The 19,323-nt window shown below is 44.5% G+C and overlaps 1 protein-coding gene across 5 annotated transcripts in view; it reads right to left on the reverse strand.

Annotated features, from left to right (window-relative positions):
* Window positions 1-370: 370 nt before the first annotated feature.
* Window positions 371-19,323, reverse strand: part of PPARG (peroxisome proliferator activated receptor gamma) — a 143,950-nt gene continuing 124,997 nt past the window's right edge. For all 5 annotated transcript variants that reach the window (XM_053600088.1, XM_053600087.1, XM_053600086.1 and 2 more), the window contains one exon: window positions 371-817. In XM_053600088.1, coding sequence (XP_053456063.1) covers window positions 570-817 — 248 coding nt within the window. In that variant the 3' untranslated portion in view covers window positions 371-569. The remainder of the gene's footprint in view (window positions 818-19,323) is intronic.

The raw sequence follows: 19,323 nt of genomic DNA on the forward strand, positions 1-19,323 counted from the left end.
TGGAAGGATTGTGGAAGAAGACAGCACGTTTGGTAAGCCTCGGGAGATGCTGCCAAACTAGCACATTTAGGTTACAGAACACACGCTTTGAGCAGTTTTTAGTCCGGAAGTTCCCCTATGTTGTGATGGTTAAAGCAGGTGGGAGTTCAGAAAAGTTGTAAATGGAGTGAAAAATTAATTTACTGAGAGGGAAAGTTTATTAGCAGTTCCATTCTCATTTTTAAACATGCCTACAAGAAAAAGGAAGTAGGGAAAAAACAATGGAAGGAAAGAAAAGAACTGAGAAGAAAATAAAAGGGGAAAAAAAAAGCGGGGGGTAGGTGGGTGGGTTGAGCGGGGACACATCAGACTCAGCCTTTGCCATCCGCAATTTCATAATACGGTAATTTTTAATATTAAAAGTAAATTGTACATGTATTTTATAAACAATACGCATAAAATAGATCATATTCTAAACCCTTTTCTTTTTTAAAATGCTTTTTCACAGTAAATTTCGTAGGTGTTAGATTTTTCCCTCAAAATAATAGTGCAATTGGAAGCGGGGAAACGTTGCGGTGGATCAGGACCCCCTAGTACAAGTCCTTGTAGATCTCCTGTAGGAGCGGGTGAAGGCTCATGTCCGTCTCCGTCTTCTTTATCACCTGCAGGAGCTGTACGTGCTCCGTGACGATCTGTCTGAGGTCTGTCATTTTCTGGAGCAGCTTGGCAAAGAGCTGAGAGGACTCGGGGTGGTTCAGCTTGAGCTGGAGCTCCAGGGCTTGCAGCAGGTTGTCCTGGATGTCCTCGATGGGCTTCACATTCAGCAAACCGGGCCGATCTGGGGAGCAGAACGGGAGACACAACAGGGGGTTGAGTCAAAGAGCCCTCCAGGCCCCACCTCTGCAGGGCCAAACAACTCAACTGGTTTTTTTTTAGTTTGTTTGTTTTGCTTAATTTCTTAAATAGGGTGTGGATAGAAGGTAAGCAGAATTGAGGATGAAATTAAAACCAAACCAATCAGAGCTCTTTCCAGAGGATTTCTTTTCCTGCCTAGGACTGAATCTGGTGGTGCTGTAACATGGCATCTAACTAATCCTGTCCCCAAACTGAGGCCTCTTTTGCTCATGGGTTCACTCTGAAATCTGATTTTCAATCTCTGCTCTTTCCTAACCAATCTGTGTTTGATAGCCTCTATCTTCTTTCTTAGCACAGCTTCATACGTAGTATATTTCATTTCAACATGACAAAACATAGTTTTTAAATGCTGATGCCGTTCAGAAGGATAGACCCCTAACGATTTAGTAGCGGTTTCTTCCGAGTGGTAGGACTGCAGGTAATTTTCACTAATTATTTTTGATGCAGTTTGTGAAATGACAGCTTAAAATTACAGTAAGTTGACCACCCAACGGACTGTAACAAACTGGTCAACATACAGAGGGGGTCAACATAAGGAACCAGGCTTACTGTGCTGATATGTAAATATGCATGTCCGGTCTGTGAAAATTGGGCCAATTTAAGGAAGTGGTCAGTGTAGGGAGATGGTCAACTATACTTTTAAACTTGTTTTGCTCTTCTTCATATAAATCTTGTTAGATTTATTCTGAGATACTTTCATGGCTTCTTTTGCAAATGGACTCTTTTCATTACATCTTCTAACATTTCTCTGCTGATGTGTAGAAAAATTGTGCTAATTTTACTGTATTGAAACTATTTCAATTTTTTGAACTCTTGTCAGTTCAAATTTTTTTTATTTTTTTTCCAGACAGTCTCACTCTGTCACCCTGGGTAGAGCGCCAGGGCATCATAGCTCACAGCAACCTCAAACTCCTGGGATCAAGTGATCCTCTAGCCTCAGCCTCCCAAGTAGCTGGAACTGTGGGCGCCTGCCTCAAGCCTGGCTAGTTTTTAGAGATGGGGGTCTCACTCTTGCTCAGGCAGGTCTCTAACTCTTGAGCTCAGATGATCCTCTCGCTTCGGCCTCCCAGAGTGCTAGGATTACAGGAGTGAGCCACTGTACCTGGCGTCCAAATCGTTTTTAATCACAGATTTTTACTTTTGGAGAGTAGACAATTACATCTGCAAATACAGTGGTAGTTTTATTTATTTCTTCTTTTGCACTGTTTATACTTCATATTTCTTTTCCTTGCCACCCTGTGATTGCTAAAACCTCCAATACGGTATTAAATAATAATAGCAATAGCAAGTTTTCTTATTTTACCCCTAACTTTGAAGGAAATGCTTCTGATGGCTCACTAACTAATATGATGTTTGTTATAGAATATGGTGGGTATGTTTTATTCCTGCCTGTCCCAGAGCTTTGAAGTTTTTGTTTTAGACAGGAATGTTGCTGAATTTTATCAAATGCTGTAAAATTTTTCTATCTAAGGAGAGAGGCTGTGTAAAGAGATAGGGTTTTATCTTCACCTTAGTATCATGAATAAATAGGTTTCCTTATACCTTTGCACTCATTTGCTAATATTTTATTCAGTGTTTTTATATTTGTAGATGATACAGACCCAGACTTCTTTTTGGTGCCATCTTTTGCCTGTTTGGGTAATAAATGTTACCTAGTCCGAGTTAGAGGTCTTTACTCTATGTCTGTAGAGTAGTTATCTGTTCCTGAGAATCTATTTGCAGAATCATCTAAGCTTGGTGATAAATCTACCACCGGCTTTCATTCTCTCCCATAGCTCTGAACCTATTCAGGCCTTCTATTATTTATAAACTAAAATTTTAGTAACTTATATGAGAACCGAGTTGTATATGATACTGTCTTAGAATTTGAAATCTATTATTTTTATTAGTGGGCCTTTACTTAATGCTCTTTATTTGTGTATTATCTCATTAAGAAATCTGATTGGTCCAAGGTTTATCTATGTTTTTGCTTTTTAGAAAGTAGAGCTTTTGGTTTTATTAATAAACTCTGTTTTTTAAAAACTGTTTCCAATGCATCTAATTCCCTCTTCTTCTTCTTCTTTTTTATTTTTTGGCTGGGGCTGGGTTTGAACTCGCCACCTCCGGCATATGGGACCGGCACCTTACTCCTTTGAGCTACAGGCGCCACCCTTTAATTCCTTCTTTTTCACTTTCTTTAGGTTTACTTTCTTCTCTCGGTTTTGTGAGTTGAATGCTTAATTCATTTCATTTTGGTATTTTTAAAAACATGTTTTAATAATATATTTTCTAATAAATATAAATAAGGCTCTAACTTTTCCTGTTACACACCACTCTGGTTTCATCACATGGGCTTTAATAAAGAGTCCTCTCAGGTGGCGCCTGTGGCTCAAAGGGTTAGAGTGCCGGTCCCGTATGCTGAAGGTGGTGGGTTCAAACCCAGCCCCAGCCAAAAACTGTGCAAAAAAATAATAATAAATAAATAAAGAGTCCTCTCACAGTTCTTTTCTAAATAGACTGTCTTACAACTTTATTTTTAACCCAAGAGTTATAGAGAAACACGTTTTAAAATTTCCAAATAGGAAGTTTGGGTTTTGGCTTTTGTTTCCTATTTTTTAAATTTTATTTTCTAATTTCTAAGTTTGCTGCCTTGGGTCAGAATACAGGTTTTCTCACTAAAGCTCCCCAGAGCCAGGGTTTCTGTACAACACTCAGGGACACTTGCTTGACAATCTTGGATTGATTTCAAATTTAAGCTCTTGAAGGTCATTTACTCTCTTTTAAAATTCTGAACTCTTTCCTCCTTCACTGTGTGCATTTTACCTGCTTTTTAATACCCTTCATGACCTGGTCCTGGTCGCCCTGTAGCCTCCATTTCTTTAAAGGTCCCTTGGCTCTATATTGAGGGGTATTAAGCTACTTCTGTGCCAAGTTCCTCAAACACCCAATGTTGGGTCAGGACTCTGTGCTTAAGCAGATTCTGTTCCTCTTCCCTGAGACATGATGCCCTTCCCTTCAGCCTGTGACAGGACTCTGTCGGGGAGTCCTTCCTTGACAGGGATCCCCTCCTTTCCCCTGTTCTTCTAATTGCCTTTCTCGGGCCCCCACAGCACCCTATAAACATCTCAGTTGTGTTCATCACCAGATTACGTTCACGGAATGCTTACTGTTTCCCAAGGACTGTGCTAAGGGCCTCATGCACAATGAGTCACTTAATCTGAGGACATACTTTATGGAGAGGGAAATTACAATGCAGAGAATGGAGTTAAATTTTGCCAACGTCTGCCACTTACAAGTGAATGGAAGAGCTGACGTCTGGCTGTAAGTCTGTCTGATTCCACGTGCTCTACCCCTAAGCCGAGGACCTAGTAGTATCAGTACTGAGTTTCTTGTCTCTCCTCTCTCAAGGCCGTAAGGACAGAAATTTGTGTCCTGACTGTCTCTGAACCACCGGTGGAAACACAGGACGTTCTCGGTTGACTGAGTTAATCAGTGAGAGGGTTTTTCTGGCCAAGAGCCCTGGATGCAAACAGCACAATTCTCCGGGTTGGTGAACAATTCTCCGGGTGAACAAGCCTGAGGGTGGACTCGTCATACAGCGAGGAAGTCTTCTGTGAGTGGTGTATTCTTCTATCTAATAAACTTGAGTAACTTTTACCCTGTAAGGTGAGGCTCAGGAGAGCAATGTGAGCACCCAGAGCTGTCTGGGATTTTCAGAACTGTAAACGTTCTCCTAAATTAACTTTCAGAGGTACCTTTGCTTGCCATTACAGAAGGAAATTGTCTTGGGTTTGATTTTTTTTTTTCTCTTAACAACTCCAACACCTCCCATTAAACTGGGATACGCATCATTTTTTTCTTTTAAAAATTTCAGCATTTAATTTCTGAATCATCAGCAAAAAAAAAAAAAAAAAAAAAAAAAATTTCAGATTCTGAGAAGGAATCGTGCCCTTTTGAGAGCTGTGTGGCTTTCTCTGCTGCTCGTAGGATAAGGAAAACCACTGATGCTTCCAGGAAAGCTGGATCCCCAGTTGGTGCCTTTTGATTAATGATTGCCAATCCTCCCTCTTAACAAATGTTCAAGATCTCAAAGGCCAAGGGCAGTGTGCGTGCATGTGCATCTGAGTGCAGCAATTTGGGTAAAGACAGGTGTTGAGTGAGGCTCTTCCGGGGCTGAGACCACACAGCCAGGCTCTCTGCAGCCTGGGCACTGGCTCTGTGAGCCGTTTCTCTGTCCCCCTTCCTCTGGAATAGCATCAGTGGGGTCAAAAATTCTGCTGAAGAGATGACGTTAATCTACCAGATCTCGTTTATCAAACAATCAAACCCTAAACTGTATAAGGCTGGCTCGAAAGTCTTGGCTTGCTGCAGTATAACGGAGCCAGCCCCTCTAGGAGTAGGAAGAATCTGGTTTGGATTTTTAAACCTCTCTTTGGCAAGTTATTCTTTATGATGTGATGGATGAAGTTTGGCTGAGAGGCTGAAATTTTGCCATGGATTAAGTACATTTTCTGCAATGACAAGTTAGATCATTTACAGATCAGTCCCTCTGTCCCCCTGACTGAGCCTCTGTCAAAGCGAAATGGTTCCGGGAAGGAAGACAGCAGAGGGGGAAAGTCCCATTTTCTACTTCTGGGTTTCACTCACCAGCTCCGTGACCTGGGGAAAACTGATGAAGGTCGCTGGGTTCAAGTTCTCCTCTGTAACTAGATTATCACTAACACCCTATCCAAAGTTCTAACATTTACTCTCATTTGTATTAATAATTTCCTCTGTAGAACTCAAATTAATCCACATGAAAAAAGCCAACAATCCCATATATCAATGGGCAAGAGACATGAATAGAACTTTCTCTAAAGATGACAGACGAATGGCTAACAAACACATGAAAAATGTTCATCATCTCTTTATATCAGAGAAATGCAAATCAAAACAACCCTGAGATATCATCTAACCCCAGTGAGAATGGCCCACATCACAAAATCTCAAAACTGCAGATGCTGGCGTGGATGTGGAGAGAAGGGAACACGTTTAACTGCTGGTGGGACTGCAAACTAGTACAACCTTTCTGGAAGGAAGTATGGAGAAACCTCAAAGCACTCAAGCTAGACCTCCCATTTGATCCTGCAATCCCATTAGTGGGCATCTACCCAGAAGGAAAAAAATCCTTTTATCATAAGGACACTTGTACTAGACTGTTCATTGCAGCTCAATTTACAATCGCCAAAATGTGGAAACAGCCTAAATGCCCACCAACCCAGGAATGGATTAACAAGCTGTGGTATATGTATACCATGGAATACTATTCAGCTATTTAAAAAAATGGAGACTTCACATCCTTCGTATTAACCTGGATGGAAGTGGAAGACATTATTCTTAGTAAAGCATCACAAGAATGGAGAAGCATGAATCCTATGTACTCAATTTTGATATGAGGACAATTAATGACAATTATGGTTATGGGGGGGAAACAGAAGGAGGGAAGGAGGGAGGTGGGTGGGGCCTTGGTGTGTGTCACACTTTATGGGGGCAAGACATGATTGCAAGAGGGACTTTACCTAACAATTGCAATCAGTGTAACCTGGCTTATTGTACCCTCAATGAATCCCCAACAATAAAAATAATAATAATAATTTCCTCTGTATAATTCAACTGGGGAAATAAACCCAAAACTCTAATTGAAAGGTGTATGAACAGGCTTACACATTAAATTTAGAACCCATGGCTTATTTTAAAAAGAAAAGCTTCCTTTGAGGTTTTTTTGAGACAGGGTCTTGCTTTGTCACCCAGGCTGCAGTGCCGTGGCATCACTATAGCTCACAGCAACTTCAAACTCCTGGGTTCAAGCAATCTTCCTGTCTAAGACTCCTAAGTAGCTGGGACGATAGGCATGAGCCACCACGCCTGGGTAATTAAAAAAATTTTTTTTATAGAAACAGAGTCTTGCTTTGTTGCTCAGGTTGGTCTTGAACTCCTGGCCTCATTCCCTTGGTCTTAAGCAAGAGCTAGAGTCAAGGGCAAAAGAGATTTTCTAGGGTTGCTCCCTGCCCTCTACTCTCCCGCTGGCTCCAAGGCCTCCCCTGCGCCCCTCTCTTCTTTCCACTATCCTGTCCACGTAAGCTCAGACCTTTACTGTGCTAGTGAGGTGTCATAGAAGTCTGTCCAAACACCCAGAGCTGTTCCCTTCCTTCTTCGCTCAGACCGGAGCCCCTAGACTCCTCCTTCTTAGAAGGTCCTTCAGAGACCCTTCTCCTGCACCTTGCTGAGGATTAGTGGTGAGTCTGGAAGAGGGTCAGGGTCAAGGGTCCCCTTTGTTGGCCTGGGCTGCCTGGAGGGCCCTTTTGGGAAGTGCGTGTTGACTCACAGACTCCAGGACTTAGCTCTCCTCTCCAGGAGGCTGGAGTTAATTACTGGTTCCTCAATCCCCAGGCTGCTAAGAACTGGGAAGGAAACCTTTCCGGTCTCCATCCACACAGTCCTGGAATTGATTAGAGAGCACTGCTGATTATGAGCAAATCTACAAAGCTTCCATCTTATCCAGATCTTGTTCTGTTACGTGAAGAGCTTATCTCAAGCAGATTCAAAATCCCTGACCCTCTTGGGATCTGCCCACCTGGGCGAGGAGTTTCCCTAACACAGATTTTCTGAGGAATCATCTCAGTTGGGAACCGGAGAGCCACCCCAGGGTCTCCTGAAGAAAAGGCAGAAAAACAGAAGCAGATGGTTTTGTCTCTGGTCCAGGAGCTGCCGTCCTGGCTCTCCCCGTCTCTCCTTACTGGCTCTCTGATGGAGACTCATCGGAAACAGGCTGGACCCAGGGCGTTTAGAACAAACCAGTGTGATGGCAGGGCAGCTGCAAACTGATCCACAGACAACAAAAGACCTTACTTTAGGTGTGAAACACTGCCGGGGAGGTCGGGCCGCTTGTGCAACTCAGCACTTTACGGACTAACTTCTTTTTTTTTTTTTTTTGTAGAGACAGAGTCTCACTTTATGGCCCTGGATAGAGTGCCATGGCCTCACACAGCTCACAGCAACCTCCAACTCCTTAAGCGATTCTCTTGCCTCAGCCTCCCGAGTAGCTGGGACTACAGGTGCCCGCCACAACGCCCGGCTATTTTTTGGTTGCAGTTTGGCCGGGGCTGGGTTTGAACCCGCCACCCTCGGTATATGGGGCTGGCGCCTTACTGACTGAGCCACAGGCGCCGCCCCGGACTAACTTCTTTTTATACTTCCCTCTCATGTCCTTTATTGCACTGCCCTCTAAACTCACAGACATGTTCTCAGGGTGCAATCCATATGGAAATCGAAGGCCGCATTTGAACCCTGTCTCTCTTCCAGTTGAGCTTTGTGTGCCTTTGGACAAATCGTTCACTCTTTCGGGGTTTGAGCTTAATATTTAACATGACAATGACATTTTTTCCCTAAGGTCATGGTTAAGAATGAAATAGGTAAAGGAAAATACTACAGTTCTCTGTGTTTGTTCAGAGCAAGGCAGTTTCTGGCAGGATTGTAAGCGGGCGTGGGTAGCAGAGAAACAGTCAAGAAATGGACGGTTTCTGAGTTCTTGGTCAGAGCAGAAATTCAGGAGTGCAAGAAAATAATTCCTGATGTGGACGTACTTGAGGGTTTGGGCAAGTTCTCATCCTGTAGGTTTTCTTTCTTATTTTTTGGAATGAATCTCACTCTGTTACCCTAGCTAAAGTGTAGGGATGTCATCATAGCTCACAGCAGCCTCAAACGCTTGGGCTCAAGCAACCCTCGTGCCTCAGCCTCCCAAGAGACCACAGGTGCCTGCCACCATGCCTGGCTAATTTTTCTTTTTTTTTTTTTTTTCAGATTAATATGAGGGCAGCACATTAGGTTACAATTTTGCATTTGCTAGGCAGAGTCCCTGCTGTAGTAGCGTTCCACACCCAGGTGTGCCATATACCCTTACACTGTGCCCCTTAAGAAGAAGCGCATCAATCCCCCTTCCTCCTCCCCTCCTCCTCCTCCATGCCCCCCACTCTCTAACTTGAATTAAGTGGAGTTTTTCACTTGTGTGGGCATGTCTCTGATCATCTACTGGCGTCATATTAGTGTTGAGTACGTTGGATACTTGCTTTTCCGTTCTTGTGATACTTTACTAAGAGGAATGTGTTTCAACTCCATCCAGTAAGTTTTCTAATTTTTATAGAGATGGGATTTTGCTCTCACTCCAGGTGATCTCAAGGAATCCTGACCTCAAGAGCTCCTCCCTCCTCCACCACCCCAAATGCTAGGATTACAGGTGTGAGCTACCATGCATGCTAGGCCTTCATTCTGTGGTTGAATGCACGTGTGCAAGATGGTTTACGAACAATAGCAAAACAAAAAGCCAGGGTGCCTAAATCCACTACTTTCTTAAAGAAATGCTTCTAGGGATACTCGTCTGATCTACCCATCAGCATCATGGTGGGCATAAGGCAAACTGTGCACTCAGCTAAGTAAATGCTGTTGGGGCCCTATAGTAATTCCTTTCTACCATCCTACCTTAAGAAAAAAATAATTTGAGAACATTTCACATGGGGTCTCTCATATTTAAATTTGAACTCGTGGCTGGGCATGGTGGCTCACACCTATAATCCTAGCACTCTGGGAGCCCGAGGCAGGAGGATCGCTTGAGCTCAAGAGTTTAAGACCAGCCTGAGCAAGAGCAAGATGCCTGTCTCTACCAAAAAATTAGAAAAGATTAGCTGGGTGTTGTGGCAGGTGCTTATAGTCCCAGCTACTTGGGAGGCTGAGGCAAGAGGATTTCTTGAGCCCAAGAGTTTGAGGTTGCTGTGAGCTAGGCTGACACCACAGCACTCTTCCCAGGCGACAGAGTGAGATCCTGTCTTAAAAAAAAAAAATTGAACTGGAGCTTAATTTAGTACAGGGATGCTCAGTTTTGGCTACACACTGAAATCATCCAGGGACATTAAAAACAAACTAATGCTTAATGCTTGGGATCCAGCCCTTGAGACTCTGATTTACTGGGCCCACGCTATGACCCTCAAGATTTGTAATAGCTCCCAGGTGATTCTAAAGTGCAGCCCAGGAGAAGCACTCCTGGTTTAGTGAGAAACAGCTGGAATTCCAACTTCTCCAAGTTACTTAACTTTGGTCAAGTTCCTTAACCTCTCTGTACCTTGGTTTCCTCACTTAAAGAACAGAGCTGTAATGGTAATGTAACTGACAGTGTTGTTTAGAGGATAAAATGGGTACTACATCATTGAAAGTGCTCACCGCAGTGTCTGGCACATACTGAGTTAGATGTTACTACTTTTGATAGTATTGCTTAAACTTCTCTCACTTTCCCTCCCACCATCTCTGGCTTCCATGGGTCCCTCCCACAGCTTTCCTAGTCTTTCTCCTTCCGTTGCTCAGACTTCTCCCCACCTCCAGATGTTTTCCCCTCTCCACTTCTGGGACTGCACCTTGCAAGGGATTTATTAGCAATGCTAGCAGGGCTAGTCCAAATTAATCAGAGTTCTGAGCACTGGGTGATTTTAGGAGCAATTAAGTTGACTGCTGCTCTCCAGGGAAAGGAGACAACATAAAATAGAGACGTTGCAAACGCTTTCACAAACAGATAAAGATCACCTGCCAGCAGCACAGTCTGCAATGTGGCTGGCGGAGTTCGCTGAAGCAGGCTAACATGCTGATGCTTCCCTGTTGAAACAATGGCTTCCCATTTATAAATGCTTTCTGTAGGTCCAATTCTAATATATATGATTTAGCCAGGATGGGGGAGGCGGATAACCACAACCATAAAACCAAACCCAGCTAATTTTCTCTTTATCTGCCCCTTAAGTAGCTCATCTCAGACACTTAACTCACACTTACAAAAAGCCAACTCCCAAACCACAGAATGCCACAAACCCATCTGGTGACAAGGTGGGTGACCCTTTCCTCTCTGCCAGGTTCCAAACTCTTTCACTTGAAAGCACCGTGGTGAATTGAGTGCGGCCTCCGATTTGTCTCTGCATCTCTCAGAATGGAAATAGGACTTGACACGTCTGTCCCGGGGAGTCCCTGTGTTCCTGTCTCCTTGTAGCCTGGGTTAGGGACCTTTTGTTGGGTTGGGTTATTCAAGGTCACTCACTTTAAGTACAGCCAGGTGGTTTGCACCCCTCCTTTTTGTCGGGATCAGGGAAGCAGTCTGTCGTTCTTCCCTTAAATGAAGCAATGTAGAACTTTCTGGCTCCTTTTGTGTCCAAGAAGGGCTGGAAATGAGGGGTAGGAGGGTGGGTCGAGGAAGGAGGGTGGAGTGGAAATGCGGAGAAAAATGATCTTCCCCTGTTCAGGGTAGGGAAAGAATGAAGGAGAAGGGAGGACTAAGAACGCCTACTTTTCTCTCCTCCCTCAACCTCTAGAAATGGCAACACCAAACACCGGAAGCAAAATAACAAGTTGCCAAGGATCACTTCTCCACACCCCCCGCCCCAGGGTCTTCCCTGCCAATGTCTTTGAGAAGAATCTGTGATCTCACGAGCCTTTGGGCATGATCTCTAAAAATGACCTCTAAACACATCACGTCCCCAGAAGTTGCTGGGAATTCTGGGGGAGTGGAAATCTACTGTCCTGACTGTCCTCTCCTGGGGGGCAGCGGGGCTTCGGATCGTCCCCTTACTTCCGAGGCTCTCCTTTCCTCCAGTATCTCTGGGTTTGTTCTCAACCCACACTTAATCCCTTACCCAGAGCTGATAAAGGGATTATCTCCCCGGGAGTATTTATATTGTAATAAAGGATTTTAAGAATGACTATTGGAATTTCAAGCAATGTGACTGGCAGGATTGAGTGAAGCTACTTCAAATTATATCGTGCAGGGAAAAAGGGAAAATGATTATAGCATTTATTGTGTACTTAACAGGTCCCGGGCACTGTGCCAGAGGCTTCACATCGTGTTATTTCACTTGATAAGGAAATTAAGGCTCAGGGAGGTAAAGAATTGCCCACAATTGCACCTGCAGTGAGAGATGGCGTGGGGGGTTTTGGACTCTGGTCCATGTGATTCCACTAGGCCCTCCGGCCTCTCTGGTCTACCTGCTGGTGAGGCTGGCAGCCCCCCACCCCACCCGGGAAGTTCTCTAGGACTGAGTGACTCCTTAACCACCTGTGCTGGCCTCTGCGCGGAGTGGGGCGCCTGCTCGGTTTCGCTCTTCCTCACTGCAGATGATCTTGTCTAAATGTCTGGGTGACTTGTGCCAGGCTGGAAGGCTGCCTGGGGTCACCCAGAGTTTACACACACATTATGAGAGCCCCAAATGATAAAGTGCTCCACGAAGCAGCCCACTGACTGACTGAACCTTTTCCAAGACTGCCGGTGTGGGGACAGAATGACTCAGCATTCCACCCCTCCGTGGTCTGCCTCTGGCTCGGCAGCTGGCTGTGCTGATCCTAAACTCTCCAGCCCGGGGCTGAGGAGGGGATTTTATTTCTAAAGCAGTCACAGATAAAGATGCATCCATAGTCTACAAACAACAAAAGCTTGTGTGTGTGTGTGTGTGCGCGCATGCAAACATATGTTTATCAGATGATTCTAGGATGTTTCATCTCCCTATCACCCCATCCCCACCCTCTGCTCTCTGGTTTTTAGAATTTGGGTGCCAGTTGAGAACTCATAAATAGAACTCACCCCTGTCAAACCAAATCTATGGGGTTATGAAAATAGTGACATGAGGGGACATTTCTAGATAACTCAAAGTGAGTCACTATTCAAAGCCATTCTGCCAGCCTGTCATGGCAACACACCAGGAGGGAGGGACCTTTTAAGGGAAGAGTCTCACAACCTGTGTAGACACAGCGCTGGTGCCCATTAAATATTTGTCCAATTAATACATAAGTGTCACTACTCTGAAACACAATCACAGCCCAGATGGGGGTATGAACCATCAATAACACTCGTTGGCTGTCCTGTTCAAGAGAAAGCAGATGTCCTTGTTCATCTGCAGTGCCACCAGAAGAATCAAAGAAACAACTTCCACCACGTGGGCACCAGTGTGCGTCTTGGCCAGAAAGCCCCGTGATGGATCAGGCAGCTGAACATGGACTTGCTACAGGAGAGGGAGAAGAACGTTGGCCTATTGTTGTTCACGGTATTTTCGATATCTAAGTCTTAAAATGTTTTGAGTTTTGTCTCCTGCTCAGTTAACTAGTAAGGAAGATGCTAACAGACTCAGGGCTGGGCTATAAGAGGCTCCCGAAGCTGAGGGTATACATAGTCTGTCTTTAGTGGCAGAAAGAAGATGATGCTTTCCAGTTTTAGAGTATCTGGGAATACTCTAAAAATTCTGAAGGGCAGTTAAGAGACAGGGGAATAGAGATGGGACACTTCCAAACCAGCGTTCCCCAAACTCTGTGCTTGCAGAACACTTGTGTTCTGTGAGATGGACTGTGGGGCTCGACAGTTGAGGAAGTGTCATTCTGCTTGTGAGGTACTGGGTGGTACTTTAACAATTTAAAATTCCTCCCATAAATTTTTCTGCAACCACTTATCTACATCAGAACCTGGCATAAGATGGTTATCTGATTCTACAGAAATGTGCTTGCTTAGTGACTTAAAGGTTATCGTCTTGCTCAGAGTTCTGCAAACAGCACCATTGTTTCCAGGTGTCCTGCTCTCTGAACAAATTTAAGAACCAGATCACCCGTCTTCAGCTTCCTCACCTGGCCCTGTTCCTTCTCCAAGCAATTATCAAAGCCTAGTGTCTAATTTTGCTAGGTAAAAGAGCTGTCTTAAGACAGACTTTGGATATGACTAAGTAAAATCTGAACTAAAACCTGGAAATCCTTAATTATAATATTTGGAGGCCATATGGGAATAGGTAGTTTTTGAAACTGCCACAGAACTCTAAGTCCAAAGTAATTGAGAGGCTTCCACCTCTCAACACAAAAGACTGTAGTGTCTAAGCTGAGGTAAGCCAGTTCTGAGGTCTGAGAGAACCTTGGTCTTGCCAATTAGTAGCTCTGTGACCTTAGGCAAATTGCTTAACCTATCTAAGCTTCTGTTTTCTCCATCCATAAAATGGGCCTAACAATAGGTCATGGAGAACTGCAGGAAAGATTAGACAGAGATTATGAACGTGAGTGAAGGGCCCACCGCATACGTGTATTCTGGAGTGCACTGAAGTAGCCAACAAATGGTAGCTATTATCATTATTCATTCAACAAGTATCTGTCTTATGCTGGGCCACTGCTGTGCTTTGATTCTACTTTAACTCTAGCAAATGAAAAAATCTTGTCCAGGCATGGTAGCTCACTGCCTGTAATTCTACCACTCTGGGAGCCCGAGGTGGGAGGATCTTCTGAGGTCAGGGCTCAAGATCAGTCTGAGCAAGAGCAGAGACCTCATCTTTATAAAAAATAGAAACAGTAGCTGGGCATAGTGGCACACACCTATAGTCCCAGCTACCTGGGAGGCTGAGGTAGGAGGAGCACTTGACCCCAGGAGCTGGAGTTTGCAGTGAGCTATGATGATGCCACTGCACTCTAGCCAAGGTGACAGAGCAAGATCCTGTCCTCAAAAAAAAAAAAATCTATCTGCCTATTTGGCCATGACCCATGGGTGAGCCACATAGGAGGTAAGTTGCTGACCTGAAAGAACTAGGTGTTATCCAATTGACACCAGAATATCGACTCTTCCTTGATATGCCAGTGTACAGTAATGAGCATGATTTCCACTTTTGCTACTACTCTCTTCTTCCTGTCTGCTCAACAGCAGAAACGTCAAGGATCACACAGCAAGAACAGCTGTGCAAAGCGGCTTCACAGAGAAGGAGCAGCGTTGGGCTTGCTGGGAAGAGGGGCTGCCCTCTCAGTGGTTTGCGTCACCTCGCCAGACGCCAGAGGGTAGAGGCCGCGTGACTCGCCGTCTGTGGCGGCTGCAGCAATATTTGCAGTTTCTCTGCCATTAGGACAGCAATGCCAGATTGTCTTAAAAAATCCATTGTAAAAGCCAGTGAATTTCCTCCCCTGTATCTTGGAAGTTCAGGAAGAACTGAAATGGACTCCAAACTGTTTTGAATTAACAAACAGAGCTTCGCCCGCTGCAGAGTCCCAGCTGGAACTCTCCTCCTCTTTGCTTCACCAGGCAGCAAACGCTTACGGGGGCAAAACATCCACTCGTGCGTCCTGGGGCTTGTCAGCTTTGCTGAGATGTACACTTGGCTGTGGTTGCAGGCTATGTTTGGGGAGTTTGCTAGTGTGGCTGGCATGACACTGTGGCGCCAGCTGCAAACATGCCCTTGCTGGAGGTAGTTTTATTACTCTTGACGCCAACCAGCCTATCCGGAAGACCAGAGGGTGCAAAGGGAAGCTAGGACTTACCTCGATTACCTTTTCTGGCTTAGAGGTAGGGCACAACTTAGGGAATGTGAAGAAGGGAAAGCAGGCTGCAGCCACCAACTCAAGAGTGACTGCGCCGACCAGGTGGCAGAGGGGGCAGGGTAACTGGAGGTGGCAGTTTCAGTCCTAGTTCCACTGCACAGTAGTCGTTAGATCTTAGACAAATTGCTCGTGTCTATGACCCTCACTTTTCTTTCTATGAAGTAAGAACATAACACATGTCGGGATCTAATGAGAGAATGCCTATTCAAAAGGTTTAAAGCACTGGCCTTGGTTCTGGAGTGCTGTTCCTTATGATTCTCATTCTTACTCTGGGGTGGTGGAGAGGGGAAGAGAAAGAGGAGGTAAGAACTGGGCCATGTTTTCTCAGGAGGCCGGAGTGAGAGCTGAGTGAACAGCAGAGAGGAAGAGCAGCGGACAAACCTAAGGCCCAAAGCAAATTCTATCAGCAGTTCTCAGGGTTGGCAGCGGACAGCAGCAGTCTTAGGTGGCAACTCTGGTTTCCCCAGAAAATAGTTGGGTCAAATCAGTTACGTTTATCCAAAACTCCTCTCTTTGGCTCCCCTCGCAACCCCCTCCCTTAATACCCAGTTCCTCACCACCTTCCGTGGTGCTCTTCTCTCTCATCTAGCCCTGAGTCTAGGGCCCCAGGTGCCTTGACCAGAGCCAGAGTTCTGTGATTCCAAGCCTAGCTCAGAACAAGGCCGACGGATCCATAGCAAAAGCACGTCTTTCTGGGCGGCACCTGTGGCTCAAGGAGTAGGGCACCGGTCCCATATGCCAGAGGTGGCGGGTTCAAACCCAGCCCCGGCCAAAAAAAAAAAATCACAAAAAAAAGAAAAAAAGAAAACAAAAGCACGTCTTTCTGAAACCACTGATGCAACTGATAGACTTCGGAATAAACTGCAGAGGAGAAGATGATCGCTCATTGTTAAGATTGGGTAGAATCAGAAATTCACTTGCTGGATCAAAGCCCCCTGCTTACATGAACGCTTTCCCTTTCTGGAAAATCCAGAATACAGGGGAAAAACTAATTGAGAAATTTTGTCTTACTCTAATAAACCACAATCTGGAATATGGATCTCACCATCCACAGACGACTGTGATCCTGATCTTACCGGAGCACACTCTGTGATTGGGAAGTTCTGTTTCCCTGGCCTACACCTCATCAGCCTGAGGAAAGAAGAAATTCCTGCGAGCTGGACAAACACAGGGGGCCAGTTTATTCATTCTTATTTACTTCCTGTTTATTGACTTCATTTACAAAAGCCAATTTGGATCAGGGAAGAATTAGGCTTTTGTGATATGCAAATCATGGCAAATCTTGCTCTTTTTCTTTATTTTTGGTAGCATTGTCTCACTCTGCTGCCTCAGGTTAGAGTGCCTGGTGGTCATCATAGCTCATGGCAACCTTAAACTCCTGGGTTCGAGCAATCCTCCTGCCTCAGCCTCCTGAGTAAACTGAGACTACAGGCGCCCACCACAACCCTCAGTTAGTTTTTCTATTTTTAATAGAGACAGGGTCTGACTCTTGCTTAGGCTTGTCTCAAACTCCTGAGCTCAAGGAATCCTCCCACCTTGGCCTCCCAGAGTGCTAAGAGTACAGGTGTGAGCCACCAAGGCCGGTGAACGGTACCATTTTTCTTTTTTTTTTTTCTTTTAAGAGATAGAGTGCTGTGGCGTCACAGCTCACAGCAACCTCCTGCTCTTGGGCTTAGCTCTTGCCTCAGCCTCCCGAGTAGCTGGGACTACAGGCACCCGCCACAACGCCCGGCTATTTTTTTGTTGCAGTTGGGCCTGGGCCGGGTTCGAACCCGCCACCCTGGGTATATGGGGCCAGCGCCCTGCTCACTGAGCCACAGGCGCTGCCCAATGGTACCATTTTTAATTTTCATACTTGAAAGCTGAAGCCTGCAATTATCCATGAAATTGAATCAAACTATTCCAGAGGTATTTCTCGATCAATTAATGAAAACTTTAAAGGCCTATTTTCAAATCGTCTAGCTTGTGAGAAATCTAGTTGGAGGAGTAATGGCATCTTTTCCAGAAGGAACCACACTGCTGTCTGCTGTGCCCACAGAACAACAGTGCTCAGATCCAGAAAGCCCAGAATCATCACGATTGTTTCTTATCTGCCTCTTTCCTAGTTAGAAACTAAGCATCTTTGAATGGCTTATTTGAGATGCTCCCCTTAGCATTCACGGCAGGAATATAAACCGTTACAAACCTGTATTATATTATACACGTGCAAGTATGTGTCCGTTTTCATATAAATGTTTTGGTAGGAGAAACAGGACTTTGTTACTCCTATTTTATTCTAAGGACAAAGATCTTAACTTTTCACGTATAACATTCTGTACTCTTTGAATTATAAAATGACCATGTATCACTTTTATTAACAAATTAAAAAATATTAATTAACAAAGAGTATGTCACAACACGAGAAACAGATAAAAGTGGAAAGAATATAGACATGGGATAGATAGTATGCTTAGGAAAAATATTAGAAATATGTAAAATGAGAATGTATTTTCATGTTTTATAAAGAATAAAGTGTGCCTTAAAATATTGGCTGATAAGGGCAGCACCTGTGGCTCAGAGGAGGAGGCGCCAGCCCCATATGCTGGAGGTGGCAGATTCAAACCCAGCCCTGGCCAAAAAATATATATATATATTGGCTGATAATATCAACTCTTTTTTCATACTGGTATTTAAAAACTTAACATTTTTGTCCCAGTGAACCTCACATATACTGGAGTCTCATTCTTTGCTCAAAGATCCTGGTGGGAATGGGGGCCAAGGATTGATTTAGAAGTAGATTTGATCAAGAAAGTAAATCATGTCAGATAGTATAATTTTGTTCTATTAAACATAACTTCAAAAAGTTATTTTGGGGTGAATCACAACTCGACACTGCACTCCTAGCTCCAGAGTTCATCTAAGCCATTCTATTATCTATTTGAACCCTAGTCGTCTAACAGGCAGTATCTTGCATCGTGTAGACGTTAAGAGCCTAGACTCTGGAGCCAGTTTGCATGGTTCACAACCCTGGCTCCATTCTTTTTTTGAGACAGAGGCTCACTTTGTTGCCCTTGGTAGAGTGCCGTGGCATCACAGCTCACAGCAACCTCAAACGCCTAGGCTCAAGCTGTCCTCTTGCCTCAGCCTCCAGAGTAGCTGGGACTATAGGCACCCACCACAATGCCTGGCTATTTTTAGAGACGGGGTCTTGCTCTTGCTCAGGCTGGTCTCGAACTCCTGAGCTCAGTCAATCCACCTTCCATGGCCTCCTCAAGTTCTGGGATTATAGGCATGAGCCACTGTGCAGGCCCTGGCTCCATTTTTTCCTAGCTGTGGAGCCCTGGGCAAGTAAGTGAAGCTTCCAGTGCTTTGATTTCCTCATTTGTAAAATGGTACTTCCCTCCCCGGTGGCTAACACAGCTTGGCACGCAGTTAAGTACTACATGTTTGTTACTGCTCTTGTTATTACTACTAAAGCACTACGCATCTGATTTCAGAAGCTTTCTGCTCCCAGTTAGTGCAAGTGTCAATCTTGCTTTTTATTACACATTGTGCAGCTGTGCTGTTGCTGCAATGGGTGAGTTTTTACAAACAGAAGACACACTATAAAGTACACATAAACGGTTCACCTGAAGTCTTATCTCAGCATGAAAACTGTTGTTTAAAAACAACTTTTACACATTTTCTTCTATTCAACTTGGAAATGAGATAGGCTAATGAAAGTTACACTTACAAAAAAAGAAAGTTACATTTAGAATAAAACCTGGCTTTTGGAGTTGGTTAGTTAGGTCATGTGCTTGCAAGGCCAGAAATACAACAAATTACAAAATAACTCAATTTATTTCTCTACTTTGTGTTCTTTGGTTCAGATTGCATTCTTTATTTTATTTTTTGAGACAGAGCCTCAGGCTGTCACCCTGGGTAAAGTGCCATGGCATCACAGCTCACAGCAACCTCCAACTCCTGGGCTTAAGTGATTCTCTTGCCTCAGCCTTCCAAGCAGCTGGGACTACAGGCTCCTGCCACAATGCCTGGCTAGTTTTTGGTTGTAGTTGTCATTGTTGTTTGGCAGGCCGAGGC

This window comes from Nycticebus coucang, chromosome 8 (genome assembly GCF_027406575.1).
Source record: "Nycticebus coucang isolate mNycCou1 chromosome 8, mNycCou1.pri, whole genome shotgun sequence".
Taxonomy (NCBI): Eukaryota; Metazoa; Chordata; class Mammalia; order Primates; family Lorisidae; genus Nycticebus; species Nycticebus coucang.